Source organism: Xenia sp. Carnegie-2017, unplaced genomic scaffold (genome assembly GCF_021976095.1).
Source record: "Xenia sp. Carnegie-2017 unplaced genomic scaffold, XeniaSp_v1 HiC_scaffold_22, whole genome shotgun sequence".
Lineage (NCBI taxonomy): Eukaryota > Metazoa > Cnidaria > Anthozoa > Malacalcyonacea > Xeniidae > Xenia > Xenia sp. Carnegie-2017.
The window spans coordinates 3,763,493-3,780,893 of record NW_025813485.1 but is presented as its reverse complement, the minus strand read 5'-3'; the positions used below and the strand labels follow the sequence as shown (position 1 = coordinate 3,780,893).

At 32.7% G+C, this 17,401-nt stretch overlaps 1 protein-coding gene across 2 annotated transcripts; it reads right to left on the bottom strand.

Annotated features, from left to right (window-relative positions):
* Positions 1 to 1,444: 1,444 nt before the first annotated feature.
* Positions 1,445 to 17,396, bottom strand: LOC124446350 (ATP-binding cassette sub-family C member 4-like). Of its 2 annotated transcripts, XM_046997200.1 has the most exons (32): positions 17,111 to 17,396; positions 15,506 to 15,568; positions 13,213 to 13,323; positions 11,989 to 12,099; positions 11,791 to 11,899; positions 11,009 to 11,224; positions 10,804 to 10,893; positions 10,423 to 10,586; positions 10,222 to 10,347; positions 9,898 to 10,147; positions 9,522 to 9,623; positions 9,407 to 9,451; positions 9,301 to 9,342; positions 8,644 to 8,835; positions 8,310 to 8,404; positions 8,119 to 8,205; positions 7,866 to 7,962; positions 7,280 to 7,481; positions 6,885 to 7,054; positions 6,136 to 6,273; positions 5,918 to 5,955; positions 5,550 to 5,785; positions 5,373 to 5,452; positions 5,144 to 5,294; positions 4,758 to 4,997; positions 4,453 to 4,553; positions 3,903 to 4,097; positions 3,404 to 3,559; positions 3,183 to 3,272; positions 2,934 to 3,106; positions 2,107 to 2,212; positions 1,445 to 1,997 (listed from the first exon to the last, which is right to left on the bottom strand). In XM_046997200.1, exons 1-32 carry the CDS (start codon positions 17,164 to 17,166, stop codon positions 1,689 to 1,691), a joined length of 4,341 nt encoding a protein of 1,446 aa, XP_046853156.1. In that variant the 5' UTR covers positions 17,167 to 17,396; the 3' UTR covers positions 1,445 to 1,688. The 2 variants fall into 2 exon arrangements, with proteins under 2 accessions (XP_046853156.1, XP_046853155.1); XM_046997199.1 differs by having other exon boundaries at positions 6,885 to 7,481.
* Between the last annotated feature and the right edge of the window lie 5 nt (positions 17,397 to 17,401).

The window sequence follows — 17,401 nt, the reverse complement described above, 5'->3', positions numbered from 1 at the left end:
GTATCTAATGCATTCGACGCATGTAAAATGCGACGCAAAAAACAGGTCTAAAATTAGTCACATGCAGTTGCATGGTTATGTCTAGTTTACATTGGGTAAATGATAAATATAGATGTACGCAAAGACTTTTTTCATTTTCTTAAGAGGTTTATAAAGACAAAAGAAATCGACATTTTTTAAATTCTTTTTGTTCTTGTTTTAGCTTATGCCATAGAGTCTTTTCCTTGAGCGTATGGAGCATACATGCTTAAGTTTTGCTCAATCTTTTGCCTTTGCTTGTTACTTATGCTCTTACAGCTTTAGTTTCGCTTTCAATCTCTTGCAGTAGAAATTTTCGTTCAAAGCGCAAGATGATATCGTAATTATTAAATTCCAATGCAGCCATGATAGTGCTCCACAATAAAAAATGCTTGGAAAACAGGTTTTACATACGAGGTAAAACGACATGTTTAGTATACCCAAAGAGGTTAATTAATTACATAAGTCAAGCAATATCATAGAAAGTTCAAGAACCATTTCTGTATTGCAATCACTGTCTTGACTAGCAAGGTGCCTTCAAATCTGGTGCCAACTGCACTTTAGCGAACTTGCTGTGCGTCTTGTTATTCATGACAAGATGGAACAATAATATCTATACTTCAACATGTCTGACATGCATCGACTTCAAGAAGATCGAGATTGAGAATATAGAGAAATCCGTAAAACAAATCAAAAATGGTCATTTTTACTTACGTTCACACAAATGAAATAAGCAAAAACACAAGCAAAGACAAAAGACTAAACAAAGGCAATAAACAAAGGATACGACTTAAGCATTATCATAAGCACAAGTATAAGGAAAAGATGTAAACATAATCTTAAAGCTGAATTAAAGAAACAATCAGGCTTCTCTTCTTTGTAAACCTCTGTAGCAGAAAAAAAACAAACAAAGGTGTTCTAATTCATGCCTATTTTAGTCGTGTGAACCAGGCCTTATGATTATTTTACTTGTGTGAACCAGGCTTCAGCGCAGTTATTATTCCTTGCATTTTCCCCGATGATCTTATGATTCATGAACAGCTGGGGCCGGTTGCACGAAGCCTGGGATAATGTTATCCAATGGATAGCAAGCTTTTTGAGCTTTTATAAAACCTTTTAAAAAGCAAAGATTCAAGCTGTACAATCACTGAAAGAAAATATTGTTTCGAAGATTACAAAATTTCGTTGTCGTAAGAAAAATATAAACACCTTTTTTACAAATTTGTTGATTTTTGCTATCCGATGGATAACGCTATCCAGGCTTCGTGAACCGGCCCCTGATCCCCTGATAAGCAACTTCGAAAGCAGTTCATAATGTCTGTTGCCAAATAATGTAAACACGAATCCGACACGAGCTTCTCGAAGTTTTTAACAGTGTGTAAGCAAAAGAATTGCTCGACGTGCCCAAAATAAAACCATCAACGAGTTAAATTTCTGTAAAATCAATTTTTGGCGTGTGGTTTTCTTTATAAAACAGTCTGTACTCTGCAGTTATTAACTTTATGTAGAACAGTGTGTTTTGGCGGCTAAAATAGTCTGTAAAGACTCTATATTGCTTATTGGTAAAGTCTTATTTACAATCTTAAATACATCTTCAAGTTACTACGATGCTTATGTATATTTTCGTTTTATGAGTAAAAATACAAATTCCAACATTGACAAAAGGGCAACTATTTGCTACCGCTCATTTTAGTTTTTCTGAAATAGTGAAGCCTGCCATTTTGCTCACTTGTCGTATGATTGTCAACTATCACTTTATTTTTCGTCGACTTCTTTGAAGTTGGAAAATTCACATCTTGCAAATCAAGTCCGCTGTCATTTCTCTTTAACCTTTTTTGATGTGACCTACGAGCGATATTGAGAAGTTTCTCTGTTCCAATACCACCCACTTCTTGTACAAGCTCAAAAAATTTCGAAGTATTTTTTTGAAGAAGCTCATAGGGCTCATCAAATTCAACCAATCTCCCTTCATGTAACACCTAGGAAAAGCAAATTTATTTCAAAATATGTTTCATTTTGCAACAGCAAGAATTCTCAATGTTACATTATATTTGAGAACAACAAATTTAAACGATGAGGAGAACGTACCATAACTCTGTCAGAATCCATTATTGTATTTAGACGATGAGCAATTGTTAGCACTGTGCAGTCTTTGAACTTATTCCTTAAAGCTTCTTGGATCAAGCTGTCGGTTCTAAACACAAATTTCCAATTTGCAATTTTGTAGTTTTTATGTATTGAAGCACAAATATCAGGACAAAAACAAGTTAGTAGAAAAAATCAATTAAGATCATAGAAAACAAAAAGATATAGATGAAAGTGAGCAATGGCAGATCATGTGTCGTTATTCATAAGCCTTTAATAACCCAGCGCGAGGTCTTTACGGAGAAATAACGGACCGTGGTCTTTTTGTACAGATCGAGCCCGTAGGACGAGGTTTTTACAAAAAGACTGAGGTCCAATATTTCTCAGTAAAGACCGAGAAAGCGAGGTTGTTAAAAGGTTTATTATATGGCCTTATTTGACCTGAAACAAAGCTTGCTTTCTTTCTTGTCCTTGCTGTTTTGTACGGGTTGGCTTTCACTTTTATAGTTTTCGTCAGCAAAAATTAAATCGTTTCAAATTGTATAGTCTGGAAAGTTAAACTGTTTTCCCAGTGTTTTCCCTTCTACTCATATTCGTAAATGGTTTATTTTGCGTTTTGTTGTTTGCTTTACGAAGTTTGGTTACATATGATTGTAAAATTACGCGTTTTGGACCGTGGTCGATTACGGCAAAATAATGGACCGGCAAAATGTTTCTGAGCCAATCAAAGCGCGCCATTTTTTCCGGAAGTGACGCTTGCCATATAATAATATAAATTATTAACCAAAAGATATGTTTGTAATAGATAAGTTTTGCGATTTTAAGCTCACCTTTGGTCAACGTTTGCTGTTGCTTCATCAACTATCAATATTCTGTTTTGTTTCAAAATTGCTCGAGCAAGACAAAGTAGTTGGCGTTGTCCAACACTGAGATTGTTGCCCGACTCAGACAGGAAAGAGTCCAATCGCTCAGGAAGATTTTCCACAACTTCTTTCATCTGAACCTGAATAAATGAAAGGAAAAAGGTATATTTATATAACCTGCCACATCATGGCACATTTTTGGGCTTTCCATCTAACCTCTTCTAATGCATGCCAGATTTCTATGTCCGAATGGTTTGCGAATGGATCTAAATTTCTCCTTATACTTCCAGCAAACAAGATTGGTTCCTAAAACACAAACATAAAATTAACATTTGAAGCATTAATCTAAGAAAATCTATAAAAAGAAAGACCTATTTTGCGAAACACCAAAAAATGTGTTATAATAGTTTTCGCACAATTATAAATACAATATGTACTTGGGGAATTATAGACAGTTTTCCACGTAGATCGTTAAGTCCTAATTCTGTGATGCAAACACCATCAATTCTAATGACACCATCTGGTTCAGCCAGCCGAAAAAACGCTGAAATCAGCGATGATTTTCCAGCTCCAGTTCGACCCACAATACCAACCTAGATAGCAAAATTCATGTTCACAGATAGTATGATCAACAAACATAAAAATATTCCGGGAATTGATACAACAATGATGAATTTTTCAATCTTGCTTTACACAAAGCCGATAGCAGCACTTGCATTTATGTTTTAGCTGCATGCTAACTTCTTCAACAAAATTTTATTGTATTTCTTAACGTATACCTAAAGTATATGTTTTTTCTTTACCGTATAAAAAGTGTGTTATTTTTTCTTTAACATATGACAAGTGTTTTTTTCCGTTTATACTGAATCATGCATGCAAGGATTATGCAACTTCAAGTTGCCACGAATTAGCCATTTAAATTCTGAATTTTCTTGCCTTTTCTTTTGAGCGTATGCAAAAATTGAGATCTTTCAAGACGTTTGGAAGAGATGAATGATATGAAAATGATAACTTCTCTGCAGAAATGATTCCAAACTGAGGCCATTCCTTGCTTGGTTTTATTTCCTTATTATCTATTTTTGACTCTGGTTCCAGGTCGCAGTACTCAAGCACCCGCTCGACTGACACCATCTGAATAATCAAAATCATCGTTTTGATTGTGTGGTTTACAGCGAATGCTGACGTTGAGATAAAAGTTTACAATGTCGTGAAAATGTAAGAATGAATTTAAAATATAAAATTTCAACCAAGGAAAGTCCTTACAAATTTTAACATTAATGCTTCAAAACCAAAACTGATTTTCACCCAAACCTCAAGAAAGGAGGGAACTTTTTAAAAGTCATAAATGCTTATTTTCTGTTGAAGGAATGATACCGAAAGCTCTTTACTCAAGCTTGAAAATTCAAGGTCCTCCCTTTGCGCTCCCTCACCCCTCCAGTCACAGAAGACAAAATGTAACAGAATAAAACGTCCACGTTGTAGTTACCTGGTTTTCAACCTCTGCAGTTTGCCTGACACAAAATTGAAACATTCCAAACAACTGCCTTGTGTAAAGGAAAGCCAAACCAACCAATGATGCACTAACACCTGATGCAACAAAAAACAGAATCCATGAATGAAAAACTACTTTCGGAGAAATCACTATTTGATTTTTACAACATAGCTTTTATAGAGAATTAAATTCGACAAAACCCCACTGTTCTTCGTTATTAATGAATTAAATAATTTTAGTGCAATCTTCATAAATGTGAAAATTGTCAAAACTTCAGTAGAAAAAATGATAATACATACTTAACCCGAATTCCTGGGCAACCAAAGGCGCAAACACAACAATAGCAAAGAAGACAAAGCACAGCATATCAAGTCTAAAACCAAGCCATCTCACTCCAGTCAAAATAAGAAACCAAGATGAAGAATGATGATCTTGATATTGGTAATATTTCTGGAGAAAATCTTGTTGTGTATTAAATGCTCGAATGGTGCACAATCCTTGTAAAGTGGCAGAAACATGCGAGTACATTGGACTGCGGTCTGATAAACAAACGACAAAAAAAGGAATTTGTGATAGGTAATTTGGATATCATCTTTTGCTTTACAGAAGTATAAAATACATCGCCGCATATGAATAAATCACAGTTATCTTTTCAAAGAAACTCAAACCATAACACGTCACTCACTTAAAGATTCTAATCTTTTAATTTCTCTTGCTGTTTTGATATAATAATGACGCAACCATAAAAATGCAAAAACCACAGGTATAGCACCAAGCAGTAGATATGGTTGTGATATTACACACAGCAATAGAATGGATACAGTGAGAACAACTAACTGTAAAAGAAATTCAATGTTTTTGTTGAAATTACTACATGAAATATATATTATAAATATATGGAACAACTATATAACCTGAGTAGCTTCGTAGAACGTAGCGGGTAACATATCGTCCATAAATCCAATATCCTTGGAGAAACGATTTAGGATTCGACCTAAAAAAACCAATAAAATTCATTAGGGTACAACGTTGTAAATGATGGCAAATGAATTTAAAAAATGTTTTGCTCAGCATCTTCAAGATCTACTTACCAACAGGATTTGAATCAAAGAAGTATATAGGAGCACAAAGAATAGCCGCAAACATTTTGTTGTGTAGATGTTGTGAAGCGTTGATGAGGATATAAAACATTACTAAAGCTCTGCCCACAGACATCATTATAGAAGCAGCAACCAGACTAACATAGACACTTATGTTTTCTGTTCTTTCCGAATCAATCAGATATTCACTTCTATTTCTGCCAGCAAACACTGTTTCTCGGTCTGCCCTGTAAGATATTTTGGAAAGCTAGTTCTCTTGAATGATATGAAAAAGTAAAATAAAAACACACGTGATTATTTCAAAATGAAATATTTTCTGTATATTATATTGACTATATTTGAAAGTATCTCTTACACACCATCTAGCAAGCCACCAATCAGAGACAAGAACACAAGCCTGAAATAAAAGCATTCCATCTTTCTTATTTTTTTCGTTTTCATACCATTGAAATATGGTCGTGCTTCCCATATCTCATGCAGTCTACCACTACCTGAAATATCTTTATACAATCGATCATTCATAAGCATGCATTTCCACTCAAGTTTCGGCTGAAACGATGTCAATTATTGGACATACCTGACAGAGCAAAAACATAAAACATCCAACAATAGCAAAGAAAATATTAGTTCCAGCCAGTATGTATTCTTTATATACTCTCCACGATACTGTACCAATAAATTTCTCCTCTGTTTTGCTCTCCTCACTTTCTTTTTTCTAATCAATTTTCATAAGAGTTAATGGTAAGTTAAATAATTTCTGCATGAAGTAAATATTGAATGAAATTAAGTCAAGTCTCTATTTCTCTTTATCACTACAGGGAGACTTAAAATTGTATTTTAGGAAATTATAAAACATTTGACAATCCGTAAAGGCCCGTTCACACGATCCGATTGTTTCGGTTCCGAGTTTTGGCTGATTGTTCAGACGGTCGGATAAAATTTTGTTGATATTTATAGTCGTGGGTTCAGCCATTTATGTTATCCAGGAAATTTATTGATATATTTTGCGTATTTTTGTTCTCGTTTCCAAGTCTTTTCGCATCTAATGTTTTGCGCTAATTGAAATTTGTAAAGTATGGAGAGTGAGAAATCCGGGACTAGTCGGCTTTCTTTGATCTTGTCAGATGAAAATAGAGCAAGAAAACAGTAATTAGCAGACGTTTTAAAACAGACGTTTAGCTAAATTTTCTCGTGTGGTAACATGGCTAGAAACACTGAAAAAAACGAAAATGAAAAGATGCAAAAATAATTAATGAAAAACACCTGAAAGGTCAAAGGATTTCTACGCAGTTCCAAAGACAAAGAGAATTTAAATCATACACTTACTTCTGTTTCTGATTCCTTTATGTCTAATTCCAATAGGCTTGCAGTTGTATTTGTTAATCTCGATGAACTTCTTTTCTTTCTTGAAAACGTAGAGTGAAGTAGATCATCTGAGAAATCATTCTTTCCAAGATTATCAAGATTGAGATTACTACCATGATTTGAGATATTTTCTAAAGTCAGCACAGAATTGTTAGCGAGAAGATATGATTTTTGTCTTCCAGACATTATATACATTGACTGCGTGTCTTTAACATCTCGGTTTCGTCGGAAATTTTGTGGAGTGAAAGACCCAATGGTAACTGGATGCCAAGAAATTCTTTGATTGCTTTTTTTTGTTTTACTACGATAAATATCAATCATTTGTTTGTTGTCAATCCTCTCGTGAGGTGGCGTACTTAAAGATCTTTGTAAATCCAACGTCTGGTTAAAAGATAATGAAATCGGTCGCTCAATTTTTTCGCATTTCCTTTTCTCCAATGCAACTTCATCTGAGATAAAAACACTTGAATCATCATCATCTTCTTGCTGAAGTAGCGCGAAAATGTCAACACCATTTTCCATAAGACTCTCAAGATTACCGTATCCAACCAAATTACCCTATGTTTAAATAAGTTTTTCTTACATGAGATGACACATTAGATAATTAATCTTCATTATTTTGTAAATTCATCATGTTGTATCCTTCTATTTTCTGTTGTGCTGCACATAATTAAATAATTAGTAGTGATAAATACTTTGTCAAATTTTGCAGACAAAGATTAAATGAAATGATTTCTGAATAGACATGATTGATTGAAACCTTACATATAAATGCAAGCTATCAAAAAGAAGTGACCTTTAAAAGTCCTCGTTTACACATGGCAATGTAATCGTAAAATCATAGAGCAAAAATTTTATATTTCCATACAAAACATACATTCGTCTTTTATGCACTTATATACAGCACGCAGCTTGTGACAAGTAGATCCATTAACTACTTACTTCGTGTAAGCAAAGGATAGAATCAGAATCTTTTAGATATTGAAGTTGATGAGAGACAAGGATGCATACTTTTGTTTTCAAAATACCACGAATACATCTTTAAAAATCAGGAAAAAGGGATAACTTTAATGGCAAAATATTTATGTAATAAAAAGTGCAGCTGAAAATGACATATGTACGTAAGAAAAATCAAGGGTAAAAACGTCACTTAATCAGGTGTATAAAATGAAATAATATAGAGCTTTGTACTTACTCATCAAATATGTGTCTTCCGACAATTGAATCAACAGCGCTGAAGGGGTCATCCATCAAATATACATCAGCATCAGAATATACAGCCCTTGAGGATACAGAAATAAAAAGTTACGACCACTGGAATTTGGTAAGTTTAAAATTGAATTTTAACCATTTCTTCAGCACACATGCATAATGTGCTTGATTTACCTCGCTAAATTAACTCTAGACCGCTGGCCACCACTTAATGTGATGCCCCGTTCCCCAATAAGAGTCAAATCACCATTTTTTAGGTCTTTGATATCCTAAGGGTACAAATAGTTGAACATCTTATCAAAAGATTTGCAAAAGAAAGCCGTGAATGACACAAATGAAACATGTAAATGACGTAGTCACGGTGATATAAATGGATGATAGTAAATAATGTAAATTTAAGGTTAAATGTTATAATTTACATAAAGCAGGAAATTAAAAATCACCAATTTTTATAAAGTGGACACCACAATCTAGCAAATAAGAGAATACAAATAAGCAGGAATTATACCTTATCCAAAGCACAAGCCATAATTACTTTATCATATTTCTCTTTTTCATATTTTTGGCCAAATAACACATTTTCTCTCAATGTTCCTGTGAAAGTCCACGCCGATTGCGAAACATATGCAACGTGTTGAGGTATAAGAATTTCCCCCTTTGTAAGAGGTAATTCGCGCAAAAGTGCCATGAGCAAAGATGACTACGATAAAACAAGAAGTTGTATATATTAGTGACGTTATTGTCTCTTGATTTTTATTTTACATAACATAAAATCACGCAAAAAAGTATCTACAATTTACAAACCAGCCGGAGTTTTATCAAAAACTATTGATTGTTATGAAAACTGGTCACACATACCTATAAATTCTTTTATTACATATTACAAAAACGTCAATAAAGTCAGACATAAGCATGTAAACATTGTTAATCAGTAAAAAAGTCCATGAAGAAATAAATTAGTTAATCATATTCAAAGGTATTTTAAGTATAATTCGTCGAGATGAAACATAAATAGATAACATTTAGTCGTGGCGTTAAAGTAAAACATCAAAAAATTAAAGAAATCTTCCTTTATGCTGCAGAGCTGATGACATGGTGAGTTAATTTGTTTTCAAAATGAGCCTTGGACAAAAGTATAAACGACAGAAACAGTAAATAGCTGTACCTTTCCGCTTCCTACAGGCCCAATCACCATAAGAAGTTCACCCTGAAAAATTTCTTAATTCCTCAAACACAAAACATGATAAAATCGACAAAATAGTGGTGCTCACTGGTGAAACTTTAAAACTGATATCCTTTAACGTTTCCTCACGATTCTAAACAGAATTGTCGATCAATTATATAGTTGATATTATTTGTATTAAATAATGTATAAGAAATATGTACCTTATCCCAAGATGCAGTGATACCACGTACTATAGTTTCTTTGTGTTTGTTATTTGTTGTATCTGACGTTGGAACAATTCCTTCATCCATTAGCAAAAAATCCTACAGAGAAAAAATTAAAACCAACCGTTCAACCTGAGATAAGATAAATACTATCTGAAAAAGATTCCATATCCACCCATCCTAATAACAACAACAAACTTCTTGCAGTCGACAGACATTAGAACTTCAACATTAGCAATTTCTCCCAGTCAGCTGACGTATATTTTTAGAACAATCGTTGTTTAATTTTAATATAATTCAAAAACACCCGAATCAAGACCCATAAAATCATAGACATTCACTAATTTGTAAGAAAAATCATGTGATAACATACTTGAATACGTTTCATAGAAACACCACCTTCTTTTAAGAACATGATACTATTGGGTACAAATATTGTCATGACTACTCGAGCTGACATGAATATCCCTATAACTGTAAACACTTTCTCTGAGGTAAGAGATCCACCATTGAGGACATAGGTAACAAACATGGTAAGCGTCATGAGTGGAATGGCAATAATGAAAATTGAAGCATTTAATGCACGGTATCTCGATGTTCGTTTGATCTTGTCACTCTCCTGTCTAAGAATAAAAATCATAAAAATTAATAAAGAAGAATATAAATACACGTTGTGTTACATTATGATTGCACATACTTTCGCACATCAGTTACGAGTTTGTGAAATGAATCCTCCCATGTATTCATCTTTATAATCCTCATTGCAGTAAGCACCTCATTCATGATTCCAATTCTTTGATCCGTAAACAACGCACTTTTCATCCTGAAGAAGGTTATTAGCTCAAGATAACTCATCTTAACTCAATATACTTTCAAGAATATTTTGAAACACGCATACTTTAGGGAAGCAAAGAATCGTCCTATCCAGGCTTGAAATGGTATCAATAATAAAAGAAGTATAAGTCCAGGTAAGAAAGATATCCCCATTTCCATCCAGCATAAGTATGAAATAGCACCAATTAAGAACGGAGCAACAAATAAATAAAGCAGAAAAAAGGCAACCTAAAATCAAGTCAGCGACAAAAAATAAAAAAATAAGTCATTCCACACAATTTAAGCACAAGATGATGTTTTATAATGATAGTCAGATATAATAGCCTAAGAGAAAATTTGACATCAAATAGATTAAATAACTTTTTGTTCGGATCAAAGCTTATAAAAGTACAATATGCTATCTCCATTAATTAAAGCCAGTCTATATTCATCAATTTAAACCTACTTGATCCAATTTTTGAACGTCATTTGTAATCAAATTTACGATCTTTCCAGTCGTAGTTTCCCCAAGAGAAGAATGACTCATTCTAAGAGCCTAAAATCAATCAAAATTAAGATATATCAGTCGGTTTTCATACTATAAACTCGAGCTTAAATCTAAATGATTGCATAGTTATAAATATCATCTATACCACATTAAAATAGATCACCTTTCGGTAAATTAAAGCTGCTGCTGCAACTCGTAAATGCATTCCAGCTCGCATAACTCCAAGAAACATAGGATGGGGCACAATAGATTCACCAAAAGCACATGCAATCATTATAACAGCATAAAGATAAGCCTTCCATTTTTCTTCTGTGGAGCCAATTGTGAAATAGGCCACTAGTTTACCAATGCATATAGGTTGAGCCAAACAAAATGCTTCCTAAATAGATACGTTGAGAAATTGAGTGAAAATTCAAAACGATAAAATGAACAGAAAAGACTAAAGTGAAGAAATATAACCAGAAAGAGCGTTAGCGTTAGAACGCATGCATGAAATGGAGATCCAATAACAAATGTCAGACATTTTGAACTATAAAATAACTGAAAGAAAACCTCTCCGACAGTTTGAACTTTGAATAAGAAATACGGTTAGTTTCAATTTTTTTCACAAACCCACAGGATACAGAGATTTTATCAAGCTTAGTTTTCATAACGTTCGCAAGAATTTGGTGGCATGAAATTCAACAATTTTACTTCAATCACTGCTTTACATACTATAGCATGTTTTATATCGTACAAAAATTATTTTAACCTTATCAGTAAAACAGGGTTATGACAGTAACATAGTCAGCCAGCAAGTTTTAGTCCAGCTACAATTGAGGACCATTTTTCATTCCTTTAGAAATTTGTAGTTTTCACAAAAAATAAACGAAAAAAAAAGATTGTAGAGCTAGACTTAATAATCGTGCTGGCTACGTCACTGTTTATATATTCTAAAAAGCAAACCTTCAGAAACATGTATCCCAAATTAAACAGATAGCTGAAACCAAGAAATTTAGCGAAAGGTATGAAAAGTTTCGGTTTTTCTTTTGTCCTTTTTTCTGCGTCCCAAAGTCTATTTCGAAAGAAGAAAAGACCATAAAGTCATTAATTTGTCTTTTTGATGGGGGAAAGTGTATTATTTTTTAAATTTAAACGTCTAACCTTTCCAATTCATCTGCAAGTTCTTCCGTGGCATCATCTGGTAAAACATTGTAAACATCTGAATCATCAAGAGGTCCTTTACTTCCTTTCTTAAATAACATGTTCAGCCATCTAAATCAAGTAAAAAATAATGATCACATTACATGCATTGTATATTTCAAAAATATAAGCATATAACAGTACATAGCGTAATTAAGCAGTAGCAAGAACTTCAGATTCGGATAAAGATGACGTCACATATATATGGCTCCGGTACAAAAAAATGACTGTTTCTAACTGGTTGGTGTAGAGAGTTCATTTGAAAACATATTAATTCTGTGTGTTCAGTGATAAAAGTAATTATGTTCATGCACGTGGAAAGTCCTTAATTCAAGCATTACTTTAGTGCGAAGTCTTGTCAAATAATGTAATTATTGATTACTTCTAACAAATCAGTTGGCAAATTTCATCTTGATAAAATATTTTTCAGTAATAGTTAAGTAATGAAATTCGTTCTATTTTTAAAATGCCAACAACATAGCATTTATTCTTCAACGAAACGAGTGTATTTGGTGCTCTGGAGAAAGAACTACGTACAGCAATTTTACAGCATTTTCAAAATTATCTGTTCAAACGAATGAGTTTCAGGTAATGCAACAACAGTAAATTATGGGAAAAGTATTCCTTCTCGCAGTACATTTTAAACTGCTTCCAAATGACATAGCAACCAGATGATAGCAACAAAATAATCCTGTTCCCGCGCCATAACATGTGACGTCATTAAACATCAAACGGTACGTTCGTTGTACAATCATTTACATCAATGACTAAAATTACACTTTTATTCAGACAACTTCCGATCGAAATAACATTTAGTGATATCTCAAGTTTTAAAACCGCACTGCTTTGGTAAACGATGACCAGTACAACATCAAGTTTTATGGATAAAACATTTGCAAAAACCATTTAACAGTATTTAACAGAAATGAAGGGTAGTTTTATTAATTAGATAATTATGTTGGTTACAATGTGTACGCATTAGACACAAGCATATACAACTGTAAACATTGCGCTAAAAGTGCGATCATTTTTTCAAAACTATAATAAAATTACCAATACAGGTGCCAAATAAACCAAAGAAAGAGGGGAAGATATATTTATTGCAAGACAGTTCGTCTACGGTCTACCGTTTTGCTTTATGTTTATAACAGATGCGCATATTTCAAGAGAAATTGAAACACTTACCCTTGTGTAAGTTTTCGTGAAACGACGTTGGCAACAAGAGCTGGATTGCTTAATGGTTGTAAAATACCTTTTTGATTCATCGATGAACATTGAACTTGCGATGGAAGAAAACTTATAGGAGAAAAAAATGAAAAGATACAAGCGATAAGAATGAAGTTAAATGCCACAAATAACAGCGATACGCAATCTTCTCCGCTTTCATCGCTCTCTGACATTTAACCGCTATTAACATAGCGGAATATCAACAGCGGGGTTTACACACCACCGAACTTAGTTCCCATATCATGAATAACAGAAAATTATTTAATTCCCACTCATCATCTACAGATAAAATAAAGACTACGTTCACATAAATGATAAAAAATTAAATGCAAAAATGCTCTTTTAACTGACTTTTTTTCATTAGTATTTTTTGAAAATGAGTACAACCAATGGAAAAGAACGGACTAAAGTTAATGGGCTCAAATATTTTACCATTGAGTGCTAAATCATACCAAATTTTAAGATTTTTTTATCACTGCACATTTTCTCAAAAATTTACCAAGCCAGCATCAAACTCGTGATGTTACTCCGTACTTTAAAATAATGATTGTTAATTTGTTATCAATGCACACTAAAATTACCATGGTGTCATTCCCATGGTGTCAAATAACAAAGATCGCCATGTTGGTTGAAAGTTGAATTGTTAACAAAAAAAATCCTTTTTCAAATTTAACCAACATGGCGGCCGTGACGTAACAAGTAAACCACCTATTGCAATGATCGCAACATTTGAATGATCTATATGAATGTTCACAGAAATATTCACAGAAATATTCCTAGAGAATAGTGATGGACTCACAGTCACTGCAATGTGTTCGTTTGCAAAACTTTGATCGAGGGTTTTATCATACCTGCAAATTACGTTTAAAAAAAACAAATAAAATTCTTTGAAAAACCTCGTTAAAATAGACAGGATTAATCTTTAGCAAAACACATTAAGGCTCATTAAAACTACGAACGTGAAACTGATATCAAACCCAAAATTTTCAGTTTTTTAGTGAATATCCCTTGAATAGGACGTAGGCAAATGTAAACATATACAGCTGTCTCATTCTTGATCGCTCAACTTGCTGTATAAGTAAATTAATTCATGATCTATGCATGCGCCTCTATCAAAAATATGGTTGAATTTTCAACCATTCACCTATATCTTATCACAATATTCAGTAATAAAATAAAGCATAATCCGAAAAAGGACATCTTGTAATTTTAAATTTAAGTTGTAATTTCTATAATCGTTCTATTTTTATAGTTCCCTAAAAATTTCTACATATTGTACATTTTAGAAAATTAAATAAAAGTACACGAGATAAAAGAGTGCAACTTATCTTTATGGATAGAGCAAAATACAAATTTATAGAAATGAAATAAATAATATCAAGAAACCATTTACTAAACAGTGTTTCACGCCTGTGGTTTCTTGATGTTATTTATTTCATTTTTATAAATTTGTATTCTACATTTTTATAGTAGAATATTTCATTTTTATAAATTTGTATTCTACAATTTTATAGTTATAAGTTATAAATTCTTGTTTTATAACTTAATTGAAGTTTACAAGATTTCTATTTTCGGATTATGATTTATTTTATATCTAATGAAATGGTCGTCTCGTCAAGAATATTCAGGATTTTTTTACTTTTGGTAGTTTCGACAAAAATCAAATAGAAAAGTATTTAATAAACTTTTGGGAAAATCTTTTTAAGACTCAAACATTACTTTTTGTATTCTCATTTTTGATTTATAAATTCACTTGCAGAAGTAAATATATTAATGGATCTACGCATGTGCAACGTTCAAAACATTGCTAAATATTTCAAGCATGCGCATTGCATTCCATGTTTCTAAAGGCCCAGATTTGATAAAACATTTAGTGCTCTCACTTTTAAGGAATTATCCTTAAAAATAAGATTTTCTAAAGGTTTTGAGGATATTTTAAGGATTTTTTTATACTTTAAATTAATATACACTTAATAATATTTAGTATTTTATTACAAATACAACGTTGACAAACTTGAAAACAGCAACAAAACGAGGAAGAACCATGAAAAAACACTTTTTAAGCCTATGTGATCACGCCTTGTAGTAATTTTTACAAATTTAAGGAATTTAATGGAAAATTGAGGAATTTTAAAGCATTTTCTAAGGAACTAGGAAATTTGATTGTGAGAGCACTGAAACATTGTAAATAGATCATTCGGTTTACTTAAGCGGTATAACGATAGATTAAATGGCATCACACCATGCTTACTCATCGTTTGACTTGATCAACTCATCTTCGTCCACAAGAATTCGTCTTGATGAATAAATTTGTCTAAAGTTCAAAAATAGGGCAAGTCATTGCGATATTACATCATGCTTAAACAATAAAAATTCCTTATTGAAGCATCAAATGGATCGATTTTCGGTAATTCAGTTTGGAATTTAAAGTACTAAGCATTTTTTTACCTCATTTACAAAAAGAAATAGCAATGAAAAAGAAATAGCAATGACTGAAAACGAAAACAATTACTGCAAAAACTAGAATAGCTTTTCATTAAAGGAAATGGATACCCTAAATACCATACAGTCATTTATTTTATAATCTCAAATCAATGTAATGGAAGAAATGTAAAATACAGGCACAACATTAAGCCAATACTTGTATACAAAAGTTAACTTATTCAATGTTTAAAAGAATGCGAATTGCGAAATACTATTCATAATCTGAAGATTAAATTTATCAAAGCATTAAGCACTGCATAAATGAAATAACATTCATTCATCACAGTTAAAGTAATATCTCTTGCTCCGTGGGATGCAAACACTTAAATTGAACAAATGCGACCTTAGGTTAGTGAACTATATAGCTATACCAGACATTGGTCAATAAGAGTTGGAAAAAGATATACTGATTTGAAGTGTTTCATTCAGTTTAAAAAAAATTCTTGACGATTGGAAAAAGATACACTGATTTGAAGTGTTTTCATTCAGTTTAAAAAAAATTCATTGTTTTCGGTACGTTCAATACCAAATGTCAGTGGGATGGTAACCCAATGCGCAACAAAATATCAATAGGACGTTTGTTAAACATGAGAGTGTAGTGACAATGTAGGGAAGTAGCTTGATGTTATGCAAAACAAACATAAACGTTTGATACTGTTTAATGCTAACATTTGGAAAGTATTCATGAACAACAAAGAAAAACAACCCATATGACGTTTCTATCTCTTGGCATTTCAACATCAGCACGTGAACGAGAAGCATGATAAGGGTATGATTACCATATCGAGTGGAATGCGCAGTAGGAACAAATATATTTCCAACACGAAAAGCAATGTCATATCGTCCTAATTTCATGTTTAGTCCAACTGATAAAAAAACCTCGGTAAGAGGTCTGTAACTAACTAGAGAATATAAAATACTCCTTCCAACTTCATTTTATTTGTTTCTCGTTTTCTCAACAAAATAATGACCAGGCGCAAAATGAGTAATTAAAGAGCGCGGAAATTATTTCAAGATTGGTGGGCTCAAGTTCAATTTTACAATAGAGCAGCAATTAAGAATCCTAAAGGAAACTGAAACTCGTCTCATCGAACTTATTTAACGTCTATAATACAAGAATACTGGAGGATTAATAAAATGACTATCATTTATAAATTTATGGTTTGATAAAAAATACGTAAAAGTATTTTTTCGCAAAACATACCAAATAATTAAAAGAAAACAGCTTGTGTAATCTTACGTCATGAACATGTTTTTAAATTGATTCAGTATGGTTGCAAGATGTCGAATTAAGGACGAAATATCAATTTTCAGGTTGAATAAAAGCATGCTTATATTGATCTTTTTAAACGCATTACACTAAAAAACTTACTCTCTTTTATATCGAGCCACCGCCATCGGCCAAGTTCCGTGTCTTTGCAGCTCCATAGCTCTAGATTATGTGACTAAATTTCTTCACTTTTAACGAAGAAACTCGCGTAAACAGAGGTGTAGATGTTAGATTAGGAAATGATAAGTTAATAAGTGTGGTGCATGCCAAAATAACTAATCAATGCTACGAATAGCCAAAATCCTTCGATACTGGACGCCACAATCGTCAGAATCAAAGGTTTTCTGTTCTCATTCCTTTGCAACAGAGATGTACCAAGTAGAGGAGCGAGTG